Source organism: Nuphar pumila, chromosome 4 (genome assembly GCF_984573655.1).
Source record: "Nuphar pumila chromosome 4, dmNupPumi1.hap1.1, whole genome shotgun sequence".
Classification (NCBI taxonomy): domain Eukaryota; kingdom Viridiplantae; phylum Streptophyta; class Magnoliopsida; order Nymphaeales; family Nymphaeaceae; genus Nuphar; species Nuphar pumila.
The window spans coordinates 123,941,274-123,966,892 of NC_143252.1; the positions used below are offsets into that span (position 1 = coordinate 123,941,274).

Consider the following 25,619-nt stretch of genomic DNA (forward strand, 5'->3'; position numbering starts at 1 on the left):
GTATCTTTATATATATATAAATATATATATGTACATTTAAGGATCAACATATTTTAACACTGAGTACCAACTGGCTGATTTTTTCACTAAGGCTCTTTGTTCGCCTAAATTTAATTTTCTTCTTGGCAAACTTGCGGTTATCGCACCTTAAGTTCGAGGGGGGGTGTTAAAATGTAATCCTTAATCTCGTTATATATACGTGTATATACATATATATATATCTTTTACTCATAATTATCCGAAAAGGGTATTTTGTAATTTCCTATTTTACGCATATTCCATTAGGAATATGATTGTATTTTTTTATTCCTTTATTTTTCTTGTTTTTTTCTTTTCTTTTCTTTTTCTTTTCGTGCTTTGTGCCACCTAGGGAAGGCTCCCCGAAGAGTCGTTGGGGCTCCCAATGACTTCTTTGGGAGCCCCCTAGGTGGATCATCTTGTGGTGTATAAATAGGGTACTTCCTCTTGTATTTTCTCAAGCTTGTGAGCTCAAGCTCTTCCTCTTTTCTAATATATTGTGGCATTTCATGCCTTTGTGCATATTTGTATTGCTTTATGCATATTTGTTCAAGTGTTCTTCGAGTGCCTTTGTGTACATCTCGGAATTAGTGCTTGTGTGAGTATTGTCTCTTTTGAAGACATTTTTATAACTATTGCCATAATATTTGTGTTTAACATGAAAGTATGAATTGTGGCAAGTTCTTAATTGCAAGATATGTAATATTTTGCATTATTTTTGTGAGATAGTTGATGTTTGATGATGTCTTATGCAGCTCATCGAGACATAAATGCTTCATATGTGATTTTATGGTTGTATTTTGTATAATTCATCATTGTTTTGTGGGTTATTATTTTGTTTAGAAATTTTGCAAGTTTTTTTTTCTGTTTTTCATGATTTTTTTGGAATTTTAAAATTTTTTATTAAAAATTACAATTTTTTACGATACAATACATATCTTATTGTGGGCCCGACTGATACGGTAACGACAACCTTGGTTTCAAGTATCTGATGGATAATATTTTACTTTGAGCCTTCTTCCTTTGCCATGACCATAATGTGATTCATGAGCATAATGTGATTAACAACTCTGATGTGTAATATTTAGGATATTAGCAAATTCCAAGCCCTGCCCAAAGTGCAAGCGACCTATTGAGAAAAACCAGGGATGCATGCATATCACTTGCACACCACCTTGCAAGTTTGAGTTTTGCTGGTGAGGCATTTCACTTGTTAATTTGAGATGAGTTTTAACTTAAATATTTAGTTTCTATTCTTTATTTAAATGACATGTTGCAATTTGCAGGCTTTGTCTTGGCTCATGGTCTGAACATGGTGAACGAACTGGTGGTTTCTATGCATGTAATCGTTACGAGACTGCAAAGCAGGATGGAGTGGTATGGATGTTTTCTTTGTATATGCATGGTATAAAAGTTTTTTATCATGAATTGGGAGTGTGACCTGTATGTTGCCTTGTTACTATTTGCTGGTTTTCAGTATGATGAAACTGAAAGAAGAAGAGAAATGGCTAAAAATTCGTTGGAGAGGTATACCCATTATTATGAAAGATGGGCTTCCAACCAGTCGGTATGTAAAATTTCCATATCACCATCTTATTGTCATTGTGTTTAGCATTTATTCGATCTTTTTTGAGAATTGCATTTATTCAATCTTAGATACATCTTTTTGTGTCTTGGAAGTCCCTTGCCTTTATTGTGTTGTATTAATTTCTTAATTGTTGGTCTTCAATTGCATGCGAAGTTTTCATGGATATAGGTCTTTTTTATTGATTCTTTATTTTTTATTTGCAGAAGATTTTGCATTCTAGTTGGTTTAGGTTAGTTTATGTACCTTGGATTATTCATATCTAATGAAGCATCTGCTTAAGATAGAAGTACATTGAAGACAATAAATGTCATAAAGGACATGGGTGCCTCACTATTGACATGGTTAATTCATAAGGAGACCCAATCTTTGGTTGATATGTCATTCATTGACCAGAAGCTCCAAAAAATTAATGGTGATTTTTTGTTGTTCTTCTCTATTGAACACCTGCTATTGCAGTGATGAATACATGGTACATGCTTGTTAAATATATATATGCATATATACATAGAAATGGGTAGGTGCGAAATTGGTACGTGCGTGCTAACTGGGTTTTTCTGCCCTTCTGGTATTTTTTTTGCAGTTTGGACCCCATAAATGTGTTGGGCATGGTCGATTTACGAGGAATCCACACCTGGATCATGTGTTTTAGATGAAAAAAATGATATTTGGAGCCTCGAAAATTTATGAAGATTTTGGACCGTTGATTTTTCGAACCTTATAGAAACCCACCCATGTGTCGGAATCGAACACTTCAAGAGCTGATCCCTATAAAATCAAGTACATAGATCACATTTGTATGGTCAGAATTTAAAAATAAAATGAAAAAACCCTGAAAAACTCATTTAGCACATATCATTTAGCACCTATCATTTCACACCTACCCATTACTCTCTCTCTCTCTATATATGTATATATTATTATGTCTACTTGCATGTATATGTTTGTAATAAGTTTTGCACTCTAGGGGCATTTTGATCTTTTTGTATGACTATAATATGTTCTGCACATTAGGGGCAGATTTGTCATTTTTATTTTTCTTTTTCTGTCCTTTATTTTTGTATCAGGGTCAATATGGTTTTTAGACCATATTTCTTGCCATTGGGAGCTCCTCAATGGCTATGTTTCTTGCCCTTGGGAGCTCCCAATGGGTATAATGGCCCTCTATGAGCCCTTGTATCTTCTCTATTTAAGGTACTTCTTGTCTCTGATTTGCCCTTTGTGGCTTTGTGTTTGTGCTTGCCTTGGGGCGTCATTACAATTCTGTTGCTGGTGCGTTCACTTGTTTGATATCTTTTTCGTCATCCATTGCCTTCAACAAAGATCTCTTATTGGCTTATGCACTTGGTGTTTTTAGACATGCATGTTTCATGCGATGCGGCTGGCATTTGGGGTACGTTTGGTTGTGTTTTCGAAAAGTGAAAACGCTGTTCAAAAGAGATTCAAAATCTCATGAGACTTCATGACAAAGTTACTTTCTAAATCTTACTTTTGGGTTATGTGTCAATTCAATTTTTATGAGCCTTGCTTTTTGGGGTTCTGCGCTAAAACAGTTTTATGTTTGGATGCTTTTGAGGTACTGTTCAAATGAGATTCACTTTCTAAAGTGTACTAGGAAGTGAATCTCATGTCATCGAACCAAACATACCATTGAGTGTTTTTGGCTTGGTATCATTGTTAATTGGGATATCCCACTTTTTGGTTAGATCTTTGGTACATGGATTATGTTTAATTTATTGCAAATGAATGCCTTCTAACACATTAAATGCACTAGTATATGTCTGTGGTTTTCATGTGTTGCACCAAATTATAATTTTTTTTTAATAGCTTGCATTTTTGTATAGAACATAGACATAGTGTCATACCTGATAAGCAGTTGTTATTATGAGTAATCCATGCTTCTAAAACGTCTCCATTGTTTGCAGTCAAGAGCAAAGGCACTTTCAGATCTGCATCAAATGCAAACTGTTCATGTAAGTAGTACTTTGGAGAATAGCTGCAATTAAAACCTTGATCCTCTAATGGTATGCTAGTCGACAACACAATTCCATAGAATCACCCTATAGAATGGAGTTTGTGTGGATTGAATGCAAATCTCTCTCTCTCTCTCTCTCTCTCTCTGTTTGTGTATCATGAGCTTTTAGAATTTGGTTAACAAACTCCAAGTAGTAACTGTAATCTCAAATTTACCACCTATGGTACAAGGATACTCCATTTTGCCCTCCGTACCCATGTTGACATGCGTTGACACCTGGACACACCATTTTACCCTCGGTACATACAAGTTTGTATTCAATTTAGAAATTATAATTATATTTTCAGTATATAATATATATTTTAGATATAGCATATATATTTAGATTATATTCATTTTATTTTGAATTTATTTTGTATTTGTGTTTTTTTTGGCAAGTGAAGTTAACCGAGCTTGCCATGGGTCATCATCATCATCTTCAGAATCTGGAACAATGGTTGAAATGAAATGTATTCTTCTTTGTAATTTTGCAACCTTCTTTTCTTTTAATTTTTTCTAGTTCAGCAATAACATCACGAAAAGTGACATGAATAGATGGATGAGAACATGGACATACTTTTTGAGAAAGACCTGCAATATATTGCTTAAACTTATGCGGTCCACCTCTAATAATATAACCACAACATATCACCAATGTGGTAAGCGGGGTCCTGTGTCAAGCTGAAGACCCCCGATCGAATCCCTCTGCCGCATGGGGCGACTGTTGTTTTGGTAGGGGTCCGCCTAACCCCAACTTAACTTAAAATAAATAAATAAATAAATAAAATAATATATATATATATATATATATATATATATATATATATATATATATATATATATATATATATATATATATAACCACACATCTCAATGATGACCTTGGTCCTGATACATTATCAATGCTTCTGCAGGTATTCAGACATTTAATGATGACCTTGGTCCTAATAACCACAACATACATCTCATGCAGGCAACATTGAAAAATCTAAAATAAAACATTATCCATTAACCACCAAATAAAAATATAGGCATACAAATATTTAACAAGTCTACACACACATAACAAACTTAACTAAGTTAAAAAGAAAAAAATCAAGCAAGCAACTTAGATGTCAAAGGCGGCCAATATGTAACACATTCAAATATATTTGCAAATATATAGACATTCTACACTATAAGTGCATTCAAGTCTAAAATAGTTAAATAACTCCAATACGTTTATAATCAACATATTGCTCATCTTTTTCAGTTTCTGCAGAGCTAGCTCTTCCTCTTCTTCTTCTCCTCACCACGTTATTTCCTTTGTCGGTTCTTTTCTTCCTTAGATCTAGTGTAACACACTTTTTTTTAGTACATACACATATTTATATATAAATGCAATATATAATATATCATATGCTGAAATATAATATTATATATGTTGAAATACAATATATATAATATAATTGAAATACAATATAATTGCTTGGTTCCTCTTTTTTTTTTTTGCAAAAAGAAATGCCTAGCAAGGTCTTTTTGAGTGTACATACCTTTCATGAAGAACCATACTTCCTTTGCTTTCTTAAATTTGACAAGATTGGCTCAAATTTTGAGTTCCACGTTATTCATGAACCATGCTAATATTTTGGCATGCTTACTTTCCCCATCTTCAACTTTAGATTGGTATTCTTGAATAGCTTTGGCCTTCTCGCCTTCGTTCAAGGCTTTTTCTTCATTTCCTTCTTTTATAGTGAGCCTCAATTGTGGTTCCGGAATGGTTCCACATATATATTCTCAAAGTCTCTTACCTTTGAGGTTGTTTTCCATGGCGGCCTCCCACATTCTATAGTTGGTTCCATTCAATTTGAATGAAAGATCGATCTTTATATCTTTATCGGCCATTATGTAGGGAATTGAAGGACGAAAGTATGATACTTAAAACTTACTCAAACACAAGAAAGAGTATCCCAATGATGCTTTCACAGCCAAGCCTTTATACCATGTAATGAAACACTAATGAAAAGAGGCAATGTCACTAAGTGACTAAGATGCACAAGCATACAAGCAAGAGGCCATTAATGGGCAAAAATACAGTAGGCCACAAAGTGGAATTGACAAACACACAATATGAGAGAGAGAGAGAGAGAGAGAGAGAGAGAGAGAGCTCTAAAAAATAGATAGAAATCTTATTGAGAAAAGCTTAAACAAGCTTACAATGAGGTGGGGGAAAGCCCTTTATTTATACACAAAAAGGAACCAAAAGGGGCTCCCAAAGAGTCGTTGGGAGCCCCTCCAACGGTCATATTTTTGGCCGCTGGAGGGGTCCAACGACTCTACGGTGGACCCCATTTTACAAAAAAAAGAAAGAAAATAAAAAACGAAATACAAAAATAAGAAGAAAGAGAAAAACATATCCCTAATGGATATGCGTATTTACAAGTGAAAAGACCAATTTACCCCTAGTGGGTATTACAATATATATAGATAGACACATAGACATATATATATAAAATATATATGTATATATGTCTATATGTCTATATATATAGATATATATATGTATAACATCTATATATTTTAACATATGGTAGGTATGGGTATAGGTGCTCTGAGTACCGTAGCATTACTTGTGTGTGTGTGTGTTCATTGTCTAATTTATGACCTATGTAAAGATATTTACTCTCTCTCTCTCTCTGTGTGTGTGTGTGTGTCCTTTTTTGGCACTAGTTCATAATCAGTCAAACTAGTATTATAAAATAGCAGTCAAAGGGAAATCCTTGATCAGTCAAGTCTAAAGCTAGTATGTTCCCTATGGTTATTGAAAGCTATGGAAGGTACCAACTCTTTGGTTTTTTGAGAAATCAGTGCTAGTAAGAGGGGCAGTATATGCCAATGTAACCTTTATACATTAGCAGCTTTCAATTGATTTAAATAACTAAACGTCCTCAAAATTGTTGGCATTTTTTAAAATATGAAGTTACTTTTTAAGGTAAAAAAGTTACATTTAACTTTTCAAATTAGATTTATAAAAAGTACCCATTGTTACATTACATTTTTTGTCCTCCAAAACAAAACATGCAGTACTTTTAAAGGTAACTATGTATTTTCAAAACTGCTACCACTTTTGAAGTTTTTTTTTATCATTTCAATCAGTTCAACACTATTAAAGTTAGTATATATGGTTTAAATTTAGAAATCCATTAAGTACATGTGCGTGTAGTCACATATTGCTGATATTTTTTGAAAACATCAATGATGTCTTTACCACAAAATAAAAAAGATATTTTCTTGTTATGTTTTTGATATTCTGAAAATAATTTTTGAAAAATATTGCAATAGTATCATGATAATGTACGGAAATATTGAAAATTCTGGGGAAATATCTGAAGTGTTTCTTTCTAATTTAGATTTTATTTTCTATGTTATTAATAGTTTCTACTTTTTTGTCTTTCTTAAAAATCACTAGCAAAAAATATTTTCTTATTTTTCCTATTTTCCTTAAAGTATTTTCTCTATCTTTTCCTGAGATTTTCTTAATACACTAGTTGCAGAAATTTATTTGCTCGTATATTCTTAAGATCAATATTGTTGGATGTGTGTGTGAGCGCATGTGTTCACTTGTGTGTACCTGTTTGTGCATTTTTGTGTGTGCATATTGTTAGAAAATGACCTTGAATGCAATAGGTTAAAAAATGAACAGATAAACATGCACATAAAGTGCGAATACACAAACTCATTAAGGGGTAACCAAATGCACATAAAGTGCAAACTCATAAACCCACAAAGGGGTGAAGCCAAAAGGGCTAAAAGAATGAGTCTTTGTTAAGAGAGAGGGTAAAAACCCTTATTAATTTACAATGGGGCAAGACCCCTATTTATAAGCCACTAGGAGCCCCTTGGAAGGGGCTCCACTAGTCATTGGAGCCCCTCCAATGGTTAGAATTCTAACCATTGGAGGGGGTCCAACAACTAGATGTTGGACCCCATTCCAAGGTTGACTAAAGTCAACCAAAAGAAAAATAAAAGAAGAAAAGAAAAGAAAAGAAAAGAAAAGAAAGAAAAAAAAGAAAAAAAAGAAAAGAAAAAAGAAGAAAAAAAAATTAGTCATATTCATAATTATGAATATGTGCAAAAATGGGAAATGACCAAAATGCCCCTGAGGGCCTATGATTATATATATATATATATATATATATATATATATATATATATATATATTAAGAGATACAATTTAACACATGTAATTGGATTGCCCCAATGTAAGATGAATTTTATGTTACTTATGCTAAAACTGGTGATGCTACTTTTGTATGCTGAGTTTCTGTTTTAAATATTTCCCTACCTTGTCCAGATATGCAAGGTTCTTATTGTTTTTGAAACTTTAGGATTTCTTTTGTAGCTTATGAAGTATATAATGATCCTGTGTGATTGTGCAGCTTGAAAAGTTGAGTGACAAGCAATGTCAACCTGCATCTCAACTGAAATTCATCACTGATGCTTGGTTACAGGTATTTTGTTTTCTTTTTTTGAATAAAAGGGGAATTATTATTAAAGCTAAACAAAAACAAAAAAAGGGTAACTATATGTTACCCTAAGGGCCTGTTTGGTTAGCACCAAATATCCAGATATTTAAGATACTGGAAAAATAAAAATTGGGAGATGTAATTTTCTACCGATTGGATAGCAAAACCAGATTTCTCAAAATCAGATTAAAAAAACTAGGACTTTATTAATCCAGCAGATAGCTGGATTAATAGAAACCAGAAAAAAAAATCAGGTTTCCATTTATCTTAAAACAAGGGGCATACCCCTCTCAACCCAAACCCTTGACCTCTCTCTCTCTCTCTGTTGCCCTCGCCTTCTCCTCACCTTTCTCTCCAAGAAAATAAAAGACCCAAAATGCTGCTTTCTTCCTCCACCTTAAACCCATACTTGGTCCCTAGGGTTTATCTGCTGAGGGTTCAGCGGCCATTGCTATGGCTGTAGAACTCCAAACCCCTCTCTGATGGACTCTCTGCCAATATATGGTGCACAGCCATCCTCTTTTGAAGCTGCCCATCTTCGTCTCTTGCCATTCTGGTCGTCTAGAATGATCAGGAGATATTCAAAGATGGTGTCTTACCAATCAACGCCAGTCATCAGTTTCACCAAATCCACTTGTTGGTGCCCTTCTAAGATGAGAGCAGGGGAGGCGTTTATGGATGGACTAAACGTGAGAGCAAGGGTGGCATTTATTGATGAACTAAACATGAGTAGGAGAGACATTTCTTCTACTTTGGTGATTGTTTCTTTGTGGGTTATCTGAGGACTTGGAATGTGCCCTTCAACTGTTTGTTAAATTGGCTGAGACAAAGATGTATGAGATATGGTGCAGGTTGACCTATTGGCAACCAAGTGTGCATGTGAGTTTCGAAGAGAGAGTATTCAACAACAAATTAATTAGTTGGGGTCTAAACTCTAAATAACCAAAAGAGCCTTCTATAACAAACAAAAGTCCAAGGAACAAAGTGGTCAAGCATAAAAAGTGGTCACTACGGACACACTCACAAATCCCACAAGGGAATACACAAAGAAAGCTCACAAACATAAAAAAATATTAATTTATTAATAAACCAAAAATGCTAGAAGCATTAAGTTACAAGAGGGGATTCATCCCCTTTTATATACAAGAGAGAGCAAAAAGAGTTGTTGGAGCTAGTCCAACGACTCTATTTGTAGTTGTTGGACTAGCTCCAACGGCTAGTCAACCTTGTGTTGACTAGTCAAATGACAAAATATAAGAGAAAAGAAGAAAAATATTTACAATAAATATATACATATAATATATACGTATACACATATGTATACATATATATACACATTATATATAAATATCATTATTAAATATATTTTTAACCAACTTATGAAAGTTTTGAAAATGAGAAAAAACTTCAAATTTATGTTTAAGGAAGTAAATCCAAGTATACCTAGTAAAGTCATCTACAAATATAACATAATATGCATATTCACCTTTTGATATAATTGGTGCATGACCCAAAACATCCAAATGAACTAACTCAAGTGGTCTAGATGAAATAAACATTCTATCATTAAATGGTAATCTTATCATTTTTTCAAGAACACAATCTTCACAAGTAAAGTCATTAATATTACAAAATTTTTCCGATCTTGGAAAAATATTGAGTTTTGGATACATCTTGTTGTTCTAATCTTCTATTCCATAAATTTAAATCTAATTTTTAGACATTACAAAAATCTTTGGGTATCTCCAAAAACTCCATAAAGTAGCGAACTTCTCTATGACCTTGCCCAATCAGCTTCCCTGACTGGCGATCCTGCACCCAACATTTATTTGAGGAGAAAAAAATATTATAACCATAATAAGATATTTGAGAAGCAAATAAAAGATTTAAATTTAATTTGTGAATACATCTAATTTTTGGGATAATTTTTTTTTGTATTTGAAAGATTTTTCTCAAAATTTCTTATGCCTTTGATTTCAAGAGATGTACTATCAACAATAAAAACATTTGACGCACTTGAGTTATTATGACATTCATATAAAACATCATGATTTGGGGTCATGTGAAAAGATGTACTAGAATCAAGGAGTCAGAAAAATTTACCGAGGTTGAAGTAGGATGATACTGCGGTTCTAGTTGAAGAAGATGACCCTCTTAAAATTCCACCGATTGAGATAAGGATTTAGCTATTCCAATGGATGCGTCTTGAGAGTTATCAACGTCCTTAGTCTCTTGAGGTGTTTCAGCCATAGCAAATTTCTTTTCCATATGTTTTTTTCCTCCTTTCTTCTTAGCTTAGGGCATAGGTTTAATATGCCCCGATTCATGACAATAATGACAAATAATTTTTCTTTTATTGTCATAGTCATTTTCTTGTTTCCCAAAGTGAGGCGGTCTATAAGTGCGAGCATAAGATTCGGGCCTAGAGACAGTCAACACGTATTCTTCATAATTTTTTAGAGAACTTTTCTTTAACTTATTCTCTTTCATACTTAGTTCCTCTATTGTATCAAACACTGTTGTATCGTACCGTATCGTACCATATATTGCACAATACATATGGTTACTTTGGGCCTAATCGATGCAATACACACCCATATTGAGATACAGTTGTGTATCATACTTGTATTGGGTGTATCACATGATACACCCCATGCATCTTATGATACACCCCGATAGTTGAACTGAGATTTGGACCCGTGCATTTTATGTTGCACTCAATTTGTTTTTTTTTTTTGTGTTCACTCCTAAAGAACTTGAGAGTGATTTAGGGCTTGATTTTCTTGTAAGAAGAAGTCTTCATTTTTGTTTGAACTTAAAAAAATTTGGTTACTTAAAATGTTTAAGGATTTAGAAATACTTGGGGATTTTGTTTTTGTTTAGGTAAACATTCACTATTATGGCTCTTATGACTTGTTAGCTTAGTACAAACAATAAACAACAACAACAACTACGCCTTCATCCCAAAACAATTGGGGTCGGCGATATGAACCAAAAAAGAAAATCATTCTGGGTCTTCCACATGAATCCTTCTCCTCCAATCATTTTTATCCAATGCCATGTCCTCGGTGAGGTTCAAAGCATTCACATCCTTTCCTATCATCTCCATCCAAGTCTTCTTAAGCCTACCCCCAACCTCTTTTAACTAATATATTTAACCATTTCTCCATCCTTTTAACTTGTTAGCTTAGTGTTATTGTTTATTATTTCATAATTTACATTTTTCTTATGAGATATGTATAATGAAATAACAGAAAATACTAAAACAATGCCACTAAGGGCTTTACACAATCACAAAAGTGCATAAGCACAAACAAAGGGCTTACAAGATCACAATCGCAATGTGCACAAGTCCACTATAGGACAAAACAATAGCCAACAAGGGGCGACAACACAATCACTAAGTGCATATAAGACATTAAGGAACTAAATAGAAAAATACAAAATATAAAATATTCATCTTTATTGAGCATAAATGCTTAAGAGAAGCATTGAGAAAAATGGGCACAAGTAGTGCCATTGTATACAAAAGGACCCAAGGCATAAAGACATTGGGAGCTTGTGAGCTCCCAACTGTTATAAATGTGACAGTTGGGGCTTTCAACTACTCTATGGTCCCAATGACCATAAAGCCCCTATAATGCAATAAACGGTGAAATAAAAATAAAACAAGAAAAATAAAAAACAAAAACTAGGGACTGTCCCTAGTGGACAAAATTTATTATAAAAAGATGAAAATACCCCTAGAGGTTATTACCTATTACATTAATATAAATAACATACACACACACACACACACACACACATATATATATATATATATATATATATATATATATATATATATATACAACTTAACACTCTCCCTCAAACTTACGTTGTGATATACTGAAAGTTTAGAAATATAACAAAGATTTAATTGGAAGGATTCAAGTCTTCAAGTGACTTCAAGGAAAATCTTCATCTTTATCACGTTGAAAATTTTGCAAATACAAGTCTTCAAATGTCTTTATTGGTGATCATCCCCAAACGTTTTCATCGGCTATTTTCATCTTTATAATATGATGCATCGAAGATATCCTTCCTCAATCTACCACATCTTTAAGAGTTTGTTGAGAGAACAAACCAAAAGGTTCCAACTACACAAGGAAGATATCCTAGCCCAATAGTTATAAATTTTTTTAAAACCAATATATTTTAAACAAAGAGTAGAATTTTCAAACAAAGCGGTAATACTTTTTAAAAACGTTAGATAATCATTAAGAAGAAAATTTGATCATTCAAGGACATATGAATCATCAAGAAGAGATAGACAATTTTGCATAAATAATATCCTAAGCATTTCAAATAACAACATGCATATAAAATATAATAAGTCAAAGGGAGACCTCAAGAAAAGATGAGCTAATTGAGTTCATCTATACAACAATGAGAACAAGATAATCAATATAAAACACACATATATCTAACATATAATTAAAGCATATTTAATGCACATAAGACGACAATAAAAATAACTAATTTTAATAACATGTATGATTTTAGGGTAAAAAATCAAATAGCTTTCAATTACGAACAAAAGTGTCCACCAATATCAAGTGGACAACACAAGTGTTTTCGTAAGGAACACACTCTCAACACTCACAAAGGGGTACACGCAAGAAGGCTCACAATATAAAGAATAAGATTTTATTAAACATCATAAGTATGTAAAAAATGCTTAAAATTTTTATTCATAAACATCTTTCATACAAGGAAAAATAAGTAGTAAAAGTTTAGAAATTTCAAGGAGAGATTTTAAAAAATCTCACCTAACAAAAAAAATGATATTTGCAAATCAACACTAATTTGCGAAAAATATGAAGAGATTTAAATTCTCACAAATATCAAGAAGTGATATTTTGCAAACTTCAACAATAGTTTGTTTGACCACCACAAGCAAACATCTCACTAGGCCTCTAAACCTAATAAATCAAGTCTATTAGCGACTAGAACAAGAGCATAATCACCATGCCAATAAAGGACAAAAGACATATATGAAGGTAGGTATAAATATCTCTTGTCTACATATAATGACACTCAAAACAAGTGTATCAGCGACTAGAACAAGAACATAATCACAATGCTAACGATGAGCTAAAATCACACACGAAGGAGTGAATAAACATCTCTTTTCTACATATAATGACACTAAAAAATCAAGTATATCAACAACTAGATCAAGGGTATAATCATAATGCCAACAATGAGTTAAAAACACACACGAAGGTGTGAACAAACATCTCTTGTCTATGCAAGTGTATCAACGACTAGATTAAGAGTATAATCACAATGCAAACAATGAGCTAACAACACACACGAAAGTGTGAGCACACATCTTTTGTCTGCATATAATGACACTTAGATAAGAGGCATGATAGGAGAAAACACCCAAGGTAAGAAAACTTAAATGCCATAAGAAGACAATAAATAGTCATGGAAATCATTTTCCAAATAAGTGAGTTTAAATTTAAGAACCGATTTGAAAAAAAAAATCAAAGTTTCAAATCAAATTCAATAACGGTAGATGGGAAAACTTAGACTAAAAATAGTGCAATCACATGCACAACAAGATGTCAATTAATGCAATCATAACCATTGTTAATATAAGCAAGCTATATAGAAAGATAGCTTAATCTAGATTATAAGTCTACTATGAGACAATCAATGCCATATAACATTAAAGATGACCAAAACATATATAGAGATTCTCAAAGAACCATATAGAAAACCAAGTGCATACACAAGTACAACTAATCGTGGATATATACAAAGAGATTAAAAAAAATCATGGATATGTAATAATCTAAATAGCTTAAAGCCACATATCTTATACAAAAGACATGTAGAGGAACAAATTTAAGAATATATGCAAGTGACAAATTTAAGGCATTAAGGGCATAATATAAAAATTTATATTTTATAAATAACAATTATGCAATGAATCAAGAGTCTTTAATCAAGGACACACATGTCCACCGAAGATCTAAGTGGACAAACACATCCATCAATAATGGACAAGTACTTAGTTAACCATGAGGGAAACACTTATAACACCTACGAGGGAAAACACAAAGAAGTTTCTCATGATTCTCAACTTAATATTTTATGAAAAACTAAGTGTGCAATATAAACATAATATTTAAATCCCATGCAAAACATACAAGATAATGTTCATTAAAGAACCATGAGATTAAGAAAATAACATAATCATAAGGAACACAAAAAGGACCGATAAGAGAAACAACCAATATCATAACTGTAGAAGGAAGGTCGATGAATCAGCCACCTGTGGAGAGAGAGAGAGAGAGAGAGAGAGAGAGAGAGAGAGAGAGAGAGAGAGAGAGAGAGAGAGAGAGTCGGCTGCACAAAAAATAATCTCGTTACCTTTGGATTAGGGCTTCTCTCTATATTAAATAGAGAGAGGCTAAAAGGAATAATTACATCTAAGTCCATTATGAAAACAAAATTTCAAAAACCTCTAATATAAAAGGACTTAAACTAAAAACCACCTATTCTCAGCACTCCCCCTCAAGCTGGAGCATAGATATCAATCATGCTCAGTTTGTCACAACATTTTGAGAAATTTGGCCTAGCAAGAGGCTTTATAAACATATCTGCAACTTGGTCTTCCGACTTTAGGTATTTGGTAGTGATATGACTTGCTTGAATCATCTCTTACATAGTGGCAATCAACCTCAATGTGCTTTGTTCTCTCATGAAAGACACGATTATTTGCTATATATGTTGCCGCTTTGTTATCGCACATCATGGTCATTGGAGAGTAAACCTTCACCTGGAGATCATGAAGAACAGTGCGAACCCACATCAATTCAGCAACTGTTTGGGCCATAGCCTGATATTCTGATTCTGCACTCGACCTGGAAACCACATTTTGTTTTTTACTTCTCCACAAAATCAAGTTGTCTCCCAAAAACACACAGAATCCTGTGGTAGATTTTCTATCTACTACAGATCCAACATAGTCAGCATCAGAATAGGCTACTATCTCCAGAGTTCCACCTTTCCTGAAAAATAACCCCTTTTCAGGAGAGGATTTTAGATATCTGAGAATCATTATGGCTGAATTCCAGTGTACCTCAGTTGGTTTGTCCATAAACTGGCTAACTTTGTTTACTGCTAAAGCAATATCCGGCCTGGTCACAGTTACATATAATAGCTTCCCTACTAGGGAGCAATAGCTTTTGCTATCAACTGGTTTTGACCCTTCTTCAAACAACTGAACTTTATGGTCCATGGGAATATTTGCTTGTTTAGCTCCCAACATGCCCGTTTCTTTTAATAAGTCAAAAACATACTTCCGTTGAGACAAAACCATCCCTTCACGGCTCCTAGCAACTTCTATACCCAGAAAATACCTGAGTGAACCAAGGTCTTTTGTAACAAAGTGTTTTTGAAGATGAGCCTTTGTGTCTTGAATAACTGTCACATCATCTCCTGTAAGAATGATGTCATCTACATATACCACCATAACAACTATGCCAGAGCTAGTTTTCTTTATAAATAGTGTATGATCTGCTGCTGATCTATTAAAGCCAAAGCTTGACATGACTTCAAACAACTTTTGAAACCATGCACGAGGACTTTGTTTCAAGCCATAAATCACCTTTCTCAATCTACACACCTTCTGACACTCCCCCTCAACCTCGAATCCTGGAGGTTGTTGCATGTAAACAGTCTCAGATAAATCCCCATATAGAAATGCATTTTTCACATCTAATTGGCACAAGCTCCAACCATGCTGAACAACTACTGAGAGAACAAGACGGATGATACCCATCCGTGCAACAGGAGAAAAGGTTTCAAAGAAGTCAATACCATATGTCTGAGTATACCCTTTCGCTACTAATCTGGCCTTGTACCTTTCAATAGAACCATCAGATTTGTACTTTATTGTACATACCTATTTACATCCAACAATGTCAGCATCTGCTGGGGAATCAATTAGATCCCATGTATGCTGAGATACTAAAGCATTCATTTCTTCTTGCATAGCCAGCTTCCAGCGATTATCAAGTTCTGCCTGTTGATAGTTCAGAGGAATAGTTTCAGCAGATAAGGCTGAAATAAAAGACTTCATATGATTTCCAATTCTGGCATCGGAGACAAAATGAGATATGGGATATAAGCTACATTGTCGTGTCCCCTTTCGTAGAGCAATAGGCCTGTTATCATCATCCTGAAGATCACTATTGTCAGTAGAACTTACCTCAGGAGAAGAAGAAGATGAAGTCTCTTGCGGAGGTGGAGCTCTACGCACATATACCAATGGAGGATTATTAAATCTGGAAGATGATGAAGTTTGGTTCGGTAATGAGGGCACATATTTCAAAGGAAAAGGAGGTATAGGTAATAGAAAAGACTCAGCTGGATCAACCTGCAACGGGAAACCGGAAATAGAGTAATATGGAGAGGATTCCAGGAAAGATACATCCGCACTGACATACTCTCGGCGAGAAATAGGATCATAGCATCGATAGCCCTTTTGATTTTTTGGATAACCTATAAATATGCATTTTGTAGCTTGAGCGGCTAATTTATCACGGTTAGGGCCAAGTTTGTGTACAAAACAAACATCTAAATATTTTTGGTGAGAAAGAAAAAAGTGGGGCATTAGGTTTTAGGATATGTAATGGAATTTGATCACCCACAGAAGACGAAGGCATGCGGTTGATCAGATAGCAAGCAGTGGTAATCGCATCACCCCAGTATAACGCAGGAACATTGGATTGAATCATAATGGTCCTGGCAACATCAAGCAGGTGCCGATGTTTTCGCTCAGCCACCCCATTGTTGAGATGAATAGGCACAAGAAGTTTGGGGTTTGATGCCATGATCTTGGTAAAATTGTAACAGACCTTTTGATTTAAACTCGAGAGCATTATCAGTGCGAACAATCTTGACAATAGATTCAAACTGAGTTTTTATTTCAAGAATTAGGGATTTGATAATACTTGGAACTTTAGATTGTTCTTTTATTAAAAATACCCATGACAACTTAGAGAAATCATCAACAATAACAAGATAATAACGACACTGAGTCATAGTAGGAATCTTACTAGGACCCCATACATCTGCATGAAGAAATTCAAAAACTTTATTACTAGACTGACTCTGACTCGAAGGGAACGAACTTCGATGATGCTTTCTCAACTGACATGCTTCACACTGAAATGATGTGGTGGAAGGAATTTGAGGAAAGATCGAACGAAGCTTTGACAAAGAAGGATGACCAAGACGACGATGCCACTGAACATGACTGAATGAGTGTTCCACTGCAACATGAACATTACCCATTGGATGATGTAGGTAGTAGACTCTATTTGCTTCATAGCCTCCACCAATCTTCTTCCCCGTCAGCAAATCCTGAAAATGACAACCCATCGGATCAAATATTACTCTACAGTTTTGCTCTCTTATAAGGCAACTAACAGAGAGTAAACTTTGAGGAAAGTTTGGAGCATGAAGAACATTTTGCAGCTGTAATGAGGAGGATATAGAAATATTTCCCTGACCAACGACCGGGGAGGAACGCCCATCGGCTAATGAGACTTCTCGATGAGCATTAATATCCTTTATATCTGAGAAAACAAGTGAATTTCCACACAAATGTCTGGATGCACCAGAGTCAATAATCCACGTACTGTCAGTCGGATGAAGATGATTTCCGGTTGAATAGGCAACACCAGCTACAGGAGGAGTGGAACTCAAAGGGCGAAGAGTTATCAACTCATCATATTCAGCACGACTGAGGATGATACTACGGTCACTTGCAGAGGTATTCTCCTGTACATTTGTTGCCTCGATAGTAGTAACATTTGCTTTAGGAGTATAGGACTTTGATGAAGAAGAGGTTGGCCGACCATGCTTATCCCAACAACGATCTTCTAAATGTCCAGATTTTTCACAGAATGTACATTGAAGCTTTCCTCTGCCTCCCATACCACGTCCACGTCCTCGTCCTCTGATATTCTGAATATTTCCACGCCCATAACCAGATGAGACAACAAGAGCAGATGACTGAGTCACAAGCTGAGATTGTGGCAGAGAGATCACAAGTCTACTCAGACGATTGTATGCATCAGCAAGAGTGGGAACATCTGATCCAGTCAACATTTTAACTTTTGCAACAGAAAATTCTGAAGAAAGACTCGTAAGAAAACGAGCAACCATGGTTTGTTCTTGATGATCTTTTTGCTTCGAGCAACAAAGAGGCCTGTGAGCATTAAGTCTTTCAAACGCAGCTTTGACAGAGGCATAGTATTGGGCCAAGGTCTGATCTCCCTGCTGCAAATTATATATCTCCTGTTCTACTTGCAGGATACGACTCACATTAGTTTCTTGTAAGTATGTATCACGAAGATTGTCCCACATCAGTTTGACTGTATTATAGTAGATCAATCCATCTGCAATATGGGGTTCGACACTATTCATGATCCATGACATAACTATGTCATTATCTTCATCCCAAGTAACATATTTTCCCAATTTTTCAAGGGGTTCGTCTTCCAACATAATATGTTTTCAACGATGTCCAGATACCGACATCATAAAAGTTCTGGACCACCTGGCATAGTTGGTTTCATTCAACCTTACGGAAGAGCCGTACGAGAAGGGGTTGGCTAAAGCCTTATACTCCCCAATATGTTCCATTTTAGAATCACATTTCGAATTTTCAGCCTTACTGCTCACTTGAACAACAAGTATTCAAGTAGAATTTTCCAACACTGTAAGGAATCAACCCTGCTATTTCCAAAAAAAAAATAGCCCACAACCAGCATGGAATTACTCCTGCTGCTTTCACGACAGAGGGATAACTTAAACTAACACAGCACGAAACAAAACTCGACACAACAGGGAGTCACGACCATTGCTGCACCCAAGCACACCACGACCAACGATAATATTCAGTTGCAAAACAGATGATCACGACAACTGCCGTTCTCCAAACATATAAGGCATAATAGCCAATAAGTCTTCAGAGGACAATTAAATAGATCAATCATATCTCGATCACACACAACAAGCATAGGAAATAAATTTCAGAATCACGGCAGGCACACAATCAGCACAAAAAAAATGAAATCACGGCAGACACGCAACAACACAGAAACTTGCTGCTTGACCCAAACAGCAGGAACAACCAACAACACAGCAATCACGACAGACACACAACAGCAGGAACACAACTCGTCAATGTCCAGGAAATCACGACAGGAGATCACGAAGAAAAAAAACTCCAGATTCCAAAAGAAAAAGGAGGTTACGGCTCCAAGAAATCCTCGCTAGGAGCTCCATCCTTAGATCTGACGACAGATCTGGGTAACATCCCAGATCTGCTATCAGATCTTCCACAATCGTGCAACAAACCTGATTTCACGCAGTTGGGTTTTTTTTTCTCTCGTTGGTAAAGATCAGTCCTCTCGTGATCACGCTCCCGAGATCGAGGGCTTTGATACCATATAGAAGGAAGGTCGATGAATCAGCCACCTGTGGAGAGAGAGAGAGAGAGAGAGAGAGAGAGAGAGAGAGAGAGAGAGAGAGAGAGAGAGAGAGAGTCGGCTGCACAGAAAATAATCTTGTTACCTTTGGATTAGGGCTTCTCTCTATATTAAATAGAGAGAGGCTAAAAGGAATAATTACATCTAAGTCCATTATGAAAACAAAATTTCAAAAACCTCTAATATAAAAGGACTTAAACTAAAAACCACCTATTCTCAACAATAACAATTGTCCCACAAAAGGGCTATAAAAAGCATTTATTAAAGTGAATGTATTCCCATAAGAAATTATGCTCAATGCCTTATGAACGAATAAACAATTTTATTCATCAGGTATGGCAATCATAAGTGCATAAGAATATAAAATCAATATAAAAATTATTATTATTTTTTTATAAGCTAAATCATAATTTGTAACCCTTCATATGATAATTTTTAATACACCAAGAGTAAAGAGAAAGATTAAACACAAGTTTAAGCAAAATTTCCTAAGATCATACTTATGAAATACAAGCAACACCATTATTTTAAAATTTCACAAATCATTTTAAAATATATGACAAATTTTCAAGAAAGAGCAAAACAAAGTTCAATAATAGAACAAAAGCCAACAAATGCTCAAGCATACAAAATTGTATACATATATATCAAATAAAATAAGTTTTTTTGAAAAATTAGAATTCAAACATGATTTAAAAAGACATACATATATCTAATTTCACAAGATTAAACAAATAAACTTTATAAGAACAAGTCCAACAATAATAAAAAACATTCAAAGTTATTTTTTGGTTTTAATAAAACAAAGGCAAACATATATATATATATTTAAGGATTAAAGAAAATAAGTGTTTCCTCATGTATAATGCATGAAAAAGATAACACAAGAAATGCTTAAAGATATAGATATGAGATACATACCGGTGGGGTGGCAAAATCTGACCCGACCCGCCAACCCGCTTCTTAGCCGGGTTAGGGTTTGGCTTAAACGGGTTCGTGTCGTAAACGGGTCGACCCGCCTAACCCGTTTATTAAACGGATCGTGTTCGTGTTAGGGGTATGCCAACCCACCAACCCGTTTGACCCGTTTAATAAACGGGTTAGGCGGGCGAGTCAATCCGTTTACATGAACCCGTCAACCCACAACCCGTTTATATATATATATTAACTTATCTAACCCTAACTCCTAACTTTACACTTTAGTCACCCACCTAACTCCTTCCTACCCAGCCGCAGCCGAGAGCCCGAGACCTCTCCTCTCCACCTCGTTGCCATCACCGCACAGGTGCACACCACCACCCTCTTCTCTCCTCCCTCTTGTTCCTCCTCTTGGTTTGACACCCAAGCAAAGCAAGCCCAACGTTTCGTCTCTCCCGCTGAAGGCACCTCATTTTTTGATCTTGAAGAAGGGGTTGGAATAAGTAATAGGTACTTATTCTCATTTTCTTCTCTGTGATGAGGTTTTCTTCTTTGTTTTCCTCACTATGATGAGCTCTTTTGGTGATTAGAGAATGACCCATATTCGGGTCGGTTATCGTGTCTATGTTATTGGGTCGACCCGCTTAATAAACGGGTCACCGTGTCGTGTAATCGTGTTGTGTCGTGTCGACCCGACCTGTTTATTAAACGAGTTAACCGTGTCGTGTCAGGTTACCCGTTTAATAAATGGGTCGTGTTCGTGTTTGCCATATCCGACCCGTTTAATAAACGGGTCGTGTTCGTGTTGAGGTATTCTGACCCGTCAACCCGTTAACCCGACCCACCAACCCGCCGACCCGACTCGATTGCCACCCTTACATACCGGGTCTAGTTTTCTCTTGAATCCAAGCCACACAATGATCATGAATCATTCACGAAGCACAAACTCGAACCAAAGTATCCCAAGACCCAAAAGTGGCAAAATGCTATGAAGAAATTCTTGACTCTGAAATAGCGAAAAATACAAAAACAATGCCACTAAGGGCTTTACAAGATCACGATTACAAAAGTGCATATGCATAAATCAATGCCACTAAGGGCTTGATCACAGTCAGAATGTGTACAAGCACAAGTCCACTATAGGATGAAACAATAGCCAACAAGGGGAAACAACACAAGCACTAAGTGCATATAAGACATGAAGGAACTAATTAGAAAAATAAAATATAAAAATATTCATCTTTATGAGCATAAATGTTTAAGAGAAGCATTGAGAAAAATGGGCACAAGTAGTGCCATTATATACAAAAGACCTCAAGCATATAGCCATTGGGAGCTCACATAGGAGTCATTGGAAGCTCCCAATGACTATGGTCCCAATGACGATAAATCCCCTACAATGCAATAAAGAGAAAAATAAAAATAAAAAAAATAAAAAAAATAAAAATAAAAAAGCAAAACTGTCCCTAGTGGACAAAATCTATTACAAAAAGATGAAAATACCCCTAGAGGGTATTACCTATTACATAAGTATAAATAGCACATATATATACATATATGTATGTATATGAATATATATGTACAATATAAAGCAAATATATATATATATATATATATATATATATATATATATATATATATATATATATATATATATATATATATATATATATATATAACTTAACAATATGCATTCCATTCATAGCAGCTCATGGAGACATAAATGCTTCATATGTGATTTTATGGTTGTATTTCGTGCAATTCATCATCGTTTCATGTGATATGATTTTTTTAGAATTTTTGGAAATTTTTTCTGTTTTTTTTGGAAAATTTCTATTAAAAAATTAGGATACGATATGATATGGTGTTACTTTGGGCCCGATTGACACAGGTAACAATACAATACTTACAACCGTGACAATAGATGAAATTTTACCTCTATGCAACATAGCCGATTTAGTGGATTCAAATTCCGACATCAATCCATTCACAATTTGATAAAAACGTTTCACATCGATTTGTCTTTGGCGGAGCTCAATATCTTTGGGAGAATGCCACTTTGATTCAAGAAGAGCCAACTCTTTCCAAAGTTCGGATAACTTGTTATAGTATTCTCTAGTGCTTTTGTTGGCTTGAGTTATAGTTCAAATTTTGTGTTGTAAAATGCACATATGTGCAATATCCTTAAGGGAATACATTTTTTTGAGGTATCCCAACCTTTTTTTGGCATGCTCAAATTTTGCAAGGCTATAACACTTTTTGATGTCTACACCGTTGATGAGCCAGGACATAATCTTGGCACATCCTACACTATTTTCCTTTTTGTTTCATAATTAGCTATAGTTTTAGTGTTAGAATCCAAAGAATTATGCGTATGAATCTCTCTAATGAAACAAATAAGTATAAAAAATACAGATAAGATTCATGCAATAATTTAGAGGGATATATTTATGACAAATTCGTAATTCAATTAATCATTTATGCAATAGAGAATAATTGTTAAGCATGATCGACAATTTAATAATCAATAAGAATCACAAGTTAAGCAATATAGACATTTAATATGCAGTAGGGAAGAAACATCATGCATTCATCAATATATCACAATTAAGGAAATAAGTAAATAGGCATGATCTAATGCATAACAGGAGTATGCATGATTTCAATGCATATGCATGAATAAATTATTATCTTTTATCATAACACTCTTTATAAGCATGTCTCTATTAGATGCACACAATTTAAGTTTCTCTTTTTAATTACCGTTGATCGCGGATATAACAAACAGGTAAAATCATCGAGGTCAAGTTAGGTTTTCAGGGTAGCTTAACACACAATTTGTATTTTATTACTTGGTTCCAAACTTAGCCCTCAACCGAAACAACTTTCAGAACATTAGACCACCCATCTAATGTCGGGGACACCAGGGATCACCCATCCACAAATTTCACTTTTCTTGGTATACCAAAACAACAACTGTGTCTACACACCACTCCAGACAAAATGGCAGATTCTTCCTAAAACCGTGAAAAGGAGAAGAACCCCAATATTGAGTTGAAGGGCAACAACAACGCACACAGAGTTTTTGTATCCTCACAGTTTTCAAACCGCTAAGCTCAATATTACCTTTCTTTAGAAGGAACATCAAGGGATCGTTAATTACACTGTTCTCTTTCTTATTTTGTTATTAAAATCAATTCCATAAATTTATAAATCAATATGCAAACATAAGCTCGCAAGTCAACATGCACAGCTCTTCACGGTCTACCACCCGTAACAACAATAAAATAATGCAATTAAAACCACAATATCAAATATGACTTTTGCAATGCATAAACAAGTAAAGTAAGGAGCACACCTGCTTAAGGCTTCTATAGCCTATGACAATTCATCTTGATCATCTATGCATTCCTATGCAAAAATCTTAAGGAACATGCAAATGCATTCATTACATATCACGTGCTTTTCTATCCACAGCCATGCATGTCAAATTAATACCACAAATTCGCATTGTCAAATGCGAGACTCATCACAGGGCTCCAGCCCGTGTAAAAATGCAGAACAATGCAATATAGAGAAAAATGTCAAATATGATTTTTGCGATGCATAAAAACAAGTAAAGGAGCAATCCAGCTCGGGGCTTACCAGGACCACGATGATCCATTGATCATTGATACATTATATGCAAAAATGGTAACATGCCAAATATGCAATGATGACATCATGTTTTTCAATGCACATGCATATATGTCAATCTAACAATATGCATGAAACAATATTAGTCATGTGCACATGCATGAGTTCATACATTCATGTTAAGTGTACGCTTCTATTCGATACATGTATTTATGTCACACGCATTCTTTCGTCCATGAATCACTCTCATTGAATATGTAGGTATGCACATGCAAAACCTCTCTATCACATGATTCACGTGTGTGTGTGTATATATATATATATATATATATATATATATATATATATATATATATATAACAACATTCAAATCACATAATACTTAAGCATATCACATAAATTCAAACACAAGGTAAATCCTCATTCACAACATGTATCATAACATAAATCTGGAAATTTATATGCTTATAAAAACCTCGAATTCCAGATTTACGAGAACACAAGTGTTCCATCTTTAAATATAAAATTTCGTTCTTTTGTAAAAATAGGCCAGCAGAACATACATTCACCCCTTTCTTTTCTTTTTAATATATGCAAAAGCCAATGGCCCAGCCCACCCAGTCGGCTGGGCCTGACATGGGTGCCACATGGCCTTGCTAGGCCTGTGCACCCCCTTGCCATGCTGCCAAGGTATGGCAGCACAAAGCTTTGCTTTTCGAAATAACACTTCTTTGTTTAAAACCCTTTTTTTTTATGACAGTGTGCAGCCCCAGCCAAGCCGACTCGGCTGGGCGCCACAGACACTAGTCATTAGGAGTGGAAAAAAAATTCCACTAGTTAAGACAGAGGTGTAAGATCAATGATACACTCATTCTGGAATGATATACAGAAGACTGGAGTTGTAAATCATAAGCTTGGTTTGATGGATGAAGTCATTCAGATAAGTGTTAAGGGTAACTCAAACAAGACCGATAATGGTGGCATTTCGGCTACTTTCTGATAATATTCTGTTGTCGTCCATGCAGTTTCAGACCATTTATTGCTCTTTTGTTATGCACACACAAGTTCGTCACTTTGTTGGGGTAGTTGTACAGCACATTCCTATATTTCTGATTATTCTCAAAATAAGGTGTATACAATAAAAAGTTTAACAAATCCACTATATGCTCACTGAAAGTTCTGTATGATGGCACTTACCTCATAGATAACACCACGGATTCCTATGCTGCCAAGGTTATTTTAAAGTAGTTAATTTCTTACTTCTCACAGTTAGAGATTGCACACATGCAACTGGACAGTACCTACTGGTATCTTGTGATATTCAATTCTCCTTATAGCTCCTGAAACATTATAAGCACCTTCAAATATTATTTTTTTTAAGG

At 34.9% G+C, this 25,619-nt stretch overlaps 1 protein-coding gene across 3 annotated transcripts in view; it reads left to right on the forward strand.

The window, feature by feature from the left end:
• Positions 1-25,619, forward strand: part of LOC149840902 (putative E3 ubiquitin-protein ligase ARI8) — a 78,750-nt gene that overhangs the window by 34,720 nt on the left and 18,411 nt on the right. For 2 of the 3 annotated variants that reach the window (XM_090003443.1, XM_090003444.1), the window contains exons 8-12: positions 1,107-1,214; positions 1,305-1,395; positions 1,496-1,585; positions 3,529-3,576; positions 8,036-8,107. In XM_090003443.1, the coding sequence (XP_089859569.1) occupies positions 1,107-1,214; positions 1,305-1,395; positions 1,496-1,585; positions 3,529-3,576; positions 8,036-8,107 (409 nt within the window). The remainder of the gene's footprint in view (positions 1-1,106; positions 1,215-1,304; positions 1,396-1,495; positions 1,586-3,528; positions 3,577-8,035; positions 8,108-25,619) is intronic. The other variant, XM_090003446.1, reaches the window with a different exon arrangement.